Below are 5,398 nucleotides of genomic sequence, written 5' to 3'. Positions count from 1 at the left end.
AACTCCAGTACTTTGGCTACCTCATGCGAAGAGTTGACTCACTGGAAAAGACTCTGATGCTGGGAGGGATTGGGGGCAGGAGGAGAAGGGGACAACAGAGGATGAGATGGCTGGATGGCATCACTGACTCGATGGACGTGAGTCTCAGTGAACTCCGGGAGTTGGTGATGGACAGGGAGGCCTGGCATGCTGCGATTCATGGCGTCGCAAAGAGTCGGACACGACTGAGCGACTGATCTGATCTGATGAAAATTACAGGGAAAGATGCTCCATAGCACTTGACAAAGTCTGCTTGATTCTGGGAAGTGACTTGGGATGAGAGTGGAGGCAGATTTCTTGCTTCCACCTTATAACAAAACCATGTGTTCCTTTTATACTGAAAGACATACTGAGAGAAGTAAGGAGGGAGGGTGGGAGACAGAAGGAGAAAGAAGGCACTCAGGTGCAGTTGGCGGTCCCCTGGTATGCACAGGGGGTGGGGTCTGGGAGCCCCTGGAACCAGCCAGAGATTCTTTTTTTTTGTTTTTGAGCCAATGAACTCCCGCTTGAAGATCAAAGCGGGCTGGAAAACAAATTTACTTAAAATGTAAACTTCAGTCAAAACTGAACGACAACCTGAGAAGGAAAAAAGAAAAAGAGGAAAAAGGAAGGAGGAATGCAACAAAAAGACCAAAAAAAAAAAAAAATAGAGAGATGTATGCTTGGCTGTTGGGGTTGTTTAGTTGGTTAATTCTCGGTTTGGTTGCTTTTTTTTTTCCTTAAAAAACAAAAATGCCCTCCTACTTTTGGATGCGAAACCCACAAGTCTGGAGGGTAGACTGTATAGTGAAAGAAGAGAAGCGACAGCTTGAGAGGCGCCATTCGACCCCTGCAAACTCACCATCAACGTCCGGGCTACGTTACAACCCAAGGTGCCGGCTCCAAGCAGCAGACACTTGGCAGACACAACCTTGTCTAAGTCCAGAGTAGGGACCAATCTCCAACACATCAGCTTGAGGTTGAGATCGACCGATGACTCAGCTAACCTAGAAAGGGAGAGAATCATTTATTTATGTAGCCAGTCACCCGCTTATGCCCCCAATCTTGTCCTTTTTTAGAAAGAAAGTAGCTTGTATGAGAAGATAAGAAACAAGTAACAGAGGGAATCAGGATCAAAGGAAAAGCAACACGAGGCTGGAGGGTAGGCGAGGACAGCAGTTACTACAGAGTGGTGCGTGCTGCCATAATCCTCGGCAACTGTACCGTGACAGGCCCCCATTTGATCCTGAGCTCCCAGGGGCCCAGATGAAATGGAAAGCCTGACTGGTTACGGGGGTTATTACGTCCAGGACTAAAACAACACCAGCCGCTTAAGAGGAAACCTCTTCCTAACACTGGATACAGAGAAATTTCTGTCCCCTCAGTAGAGGGAGTACTTACATCATCCCTTCAGTACAAAACTGGTTTCTGTGAAGTATTTCTTACCATGGCCTTCCCTGTAGGCTAATGGGACACAAGTCAAGGGAGACAAATAAAGGACAAAAAGGTGGAGGAGATGCACAGGTCTGAGAGGGCGGGCTTGAAGCGAGAGCGACATTTAGGATGTCCAGAAAAACAGACGCTGTGTGCCCTTCAGATATCCATTACTGATATTCATTCTCACAGCCAAACTTAAATCAGGAGGTGGCCAAGAGCGAATGAACACACTGATATCTGCCTTCCCCCAGCCCCACCTGAGCCGGGCAACGCGTTTGGCCTGACAGAACCAGGCATGAGCCCTGGCGGGAACGGCTTCCAAGCTGTACCTTTTAGGGGCCATACACTCGCTGAGGTTCACCATCCTCGGTCCCATGCCTCCCTTCTGGTTCTTTTCCCATCCGACCGCCTTGGGACAATCTGGAGACAAATAAAACAGCGATTTCAGTGAAGGAGAGAAGAATAAAGAATGAATCCAAGGAGCAAGATGGCTCACACCTCGATAAGCTTTGAGTCCACGTCTTTTTCAAGGAGGTGTGCAGGCCTGAATTTGCACCCACCTGCCTTGGCTGCCTCCTCATGTCCCTGGGCCACGAGGAGTCTTGTTTAGAGACCCCCAGACCCAAGCACAGTCTTCCTGCACAGGTGCTTCTGAAAGAGCCCTGGACTCTGCCCTGAGTTGCCTCAACTTCTGCTGCTACTGGAGGCTGCTCAGAAAAACAAAAGGAAAGACGACCACACCTGGAGCGGGTCTCGGCCTGTGGAGGGGTCTTCATCTGAGGAAGCCCCGCCAGCGTGGCTGCAGCACACCTTCCCCCCCAGGTCAGCGTGCCCTTTGCGCTCCTCATCTTCACGCCACCCTCACGCCCTGCCTCCCTGTCCACCTCGGCGTGCCTGCCTGTCTACAGATCTCAGTCCAGGGACTGCTCCTCTGCCAAGCTGTCCTCTCCATTAAGACTCCTCTTCCCTGGCTTCTCCCTTCTCTGCCAATCTCTTTTAACCTCTGCTATGGGGGCCTCTGCAATTCCAATTCTAGCTGTTGTCACAACGCCTCCCCCATGCAAAGCCCTGAGCGGATGAAGGTCCTGTGGCAGTGGGCCTGGGAAGTGCTTCGTCCCCACCTGTGTCTCCACCTGCCCTGCCCCCGCCTGGAGTCCCTCCCAGGTAGTGGAGATGAAGCTCGGAGAGGCCTGCAGGAAAGGAGCCACGCCATCTGACTTGGCTTTGAGCTTCCCAGTCTTAGCTGGCTCTCCGTAACTCCCTCACCCCGTAACACCGATTAAAACCCCACGGGACACATTCAGGGAACTGCTGCTCTATTCCACTGCTGCAAAATCCTCTCCAAAAAAAAAAAAAAAAAATCTCGAGTGCTCTGCGGAATACCTCAATGGAATCCTGGTTTCCTTGGTGGAAACCTGGTCTTGTAACTCCTGCACCAGGGGGCCACCCACGCTTATATGCCCCGCACCTGGGGACCTCAGTCACTTTCCCTTCCTCACTGAATTCCCCAAATTCAGAAGACAGTCTCAGCTCCTTCACAGGGGATTCATTCAGCCACCTACCCTTCCAGTACCACCTCCAGTATCTGCTTTAACTGACAGTCTCTGAAGAAACAGGAGCTCCTTGCTCTAAGGTTCAGAGGTATTTTAGGACACAATTGGCAGGAATTTTACATTTGTCACTAATTGTACACTGGCTTTCTTTGGAAATTCTCCTATTTTTATATTTCTATCAACACCCTATTTTCCTTTCCTTGGACCTATTAGCTTTTAACCTTTGTTTCCTAAAATAATATTGTTCAATATAACTATGGGGCCAAGGGGGGTTGATTTCCTTTACACAATTTTTTATTTCTGGGCTAGGATGACCAGTGGGAAACCAAGTAGCTTCAAAAGCTACCTGGCTGCAGGCATCTTTCACAGCAGGAAGCCAGAAAACAAATGCCCCTTCCTATTCTAGTTCAGGTGCTATGGGCTGGTCCTGTTTTACATCACAAAAAAATTAAAGCTGAAACAATAGATTTTAGATCTTAAAGAGAAGAAGAACTCCAGAATTACTTTTCTGGGGAAAAAAAAAAGTTCAAACTTGTTACTGATTCACATTTTGTTTGATTTCCTTATTGTTCTTACATTAAATTAAAAAATGCTTCTTTAATACATGGCACAGAAATTTGACAGGAACTTTAGAAACACAGTCTAGTATTATGATTAATAACTCCCATCTAAATTTGCTCCTATTACAGGTAAGAAAGCATAAAACAAAAACAAAATGTCATCGCAAATTAAAACCTTTCTGTACTCAAAATGTTACAGCCATTTTAATGAAATCAGATGTACTTTAAACTTATTGATGATTTTTAAAAAAATACTGTGCTGTGCTCAGTCGCATCTGACTCTGCAATCCCATAGATTGTAGCCTGCCAGGCTCTTCTGTCCATAGGATTCTTGAGGCAAGAATACTGGAGTGAGTTGCCATGCCCTCCTCGAGGGAATCTTCCCCACCCAGGGATCAAACCCAGGTCTCCTGCATTGCAGGTGGATTCTTTACTATCTGAGCCACCACGAAAGCCCCCTGCTTCCATCTAATCTACATCCATAAGACATACCCCAAACTGATGAGAAAAAAAAAAAATTTTTAGGGGAAAATAAGGCTCTGTTCTCCCCTAGCTGGACAAAGAGGAGAGTTGGACAAAGTTGCACATCAAGGACAGGAACTGAAAGGAGGGGCCTCCCACTCTGCCCCTCCCTCAGCCAGCTGCAGGAATACTCTGGGTCAGCAAAGGAGAGGGAGCCTGGCTGCACCGGGAGAGCAGAAGAAGCTACAGGATGTTCAAAACCATTTCTTGTGAGACTGTCACTGCAACTATGGGATGTCTCAGAAATTTTAAAAGATACTACCATACTAATAGCTTCAGTTCACATTACAATACACAGTTTTATTTATTATGAAGTTTTATTTACAGCTAAGACAGAGAACATCAATCTGCATCAGGAACATTTGCCTTTCTTAAACTAAATCATCTACACTTGATATCAAGTATCAAGTATTGTGCTACAGAAAACCGCTTTCTCAAGTGAAGTGCGTGGCGTATCCTGGGTTTGCCAGCTTCACCAAGCATCCGTGATATCGCGGGGATCAGAGAGTAATTCAGTGACTTTATCTTAAAATTGGAGAGAAAAGTGCCTCTCCCCAAAGGTGGTAGGCAGGAGAGGGTGCTAAACCAAATGCAAACATCCAAAGACAACGCACCAGAAACGACCCTGATGCTGGGAAGGAGAAGGGGGCGACAGAGGATGAGATGGCTGGATGGCAACACCGACTAGACAGACATCAGTCTGAGCAAGCTCTGGGTGTTGGTGAAGGACAGGGAAGCGTGGCATGCTTCAGCCATGGGGTCGCAGAGAGTCAGGCATGACTGAGTGGCTAAACAGCAACAAGACAAGACAGCGGACAGACAAAAGATATCTTAAGGTTCCAAACTCGCAAGTGAACAGTTTCCTCTTTTGCCTGACCAAGCAGAGATCTTAAAACTCCTCATCCCCAAAACACACACTCACAGCAAGGCACATGATTCATGGATTGAAGAAAGCAAGGTGCCTTGGAACATGCAGATGCTGCAATACAGGAGCAAAGTAAACCATGTCAGTATATAAAAGTACTTTGAAGAGCTTGCTGTACAAAGAAGCTGAAGGGGTCATCTTGGAAAGAGTTCTGGACTTTGGGTAAGATGGGAAATTACCAATTAGCATTTATGAAGGAATTACAGTATGCCCTCACAGCGACCACAGCAGTCAGATCCCTCATAAGGGGTGTTCCACGAGATGGCTTCACTTCCTTTACTTCTACTCAAATTGGAGTCTGTTATTCTGTCTTTGTGATGTGTACCTCAAGACAGACATAGACATAAAAGCAAGACCATCTATACACAAACACACTTTCCCCT

The 5,398-nt window shown here is 47.0% G+C and overlaps 1 protein-coding gene across 4 annotated transcripts in view; it reads right to left on the bottom strand.

The window, feature by feature from the left end:
- The window catches only part of ATG7 (autophagy related 7), a 196,450-nt gene that overhangs the window by 132,866 nt on the left and 58,186 nt on the right, over positions 1–5,398 (bottom strand). For all 4 annotated transcript variants that reach the window (XM_010862434.1, XM_010862435.1, XM_010862436.1 and 1 more), the window contains exons 10-11: positions 1,785–1,875; positions 881–1,025 (exon numbers count right to left, since the gene is read on the bottom strand). In XM_010862434.1, the coding sequence (XP_010860736.1) occupies positions 881–1,025; positions 1,785–1,875 (236 nt within the window). The remainder of the gene's footprint in view (positions 1–880; positions 1,026–1,784; positions 1,876–5,398) is intronic.

This window comes from Bison bison, unplaced genomic scaffold (assembly GCF_000754665.1).
Source record: "Bison bison bison isolate TAMUID 2011002044 unplaced genomic scaffold, Bison_UMD1.0 scf7180017864482, whole genome shotgun sequence".
Classification (NCBI taxonomy): Eukaryota; Metazoa; Chordata; class Mammalia; order Artiodactyla; family Bovidae; genus Bison; species Bison bison.
This window is presented reverse-complemented; position numbering and strand designations above follow the sequence as displayed.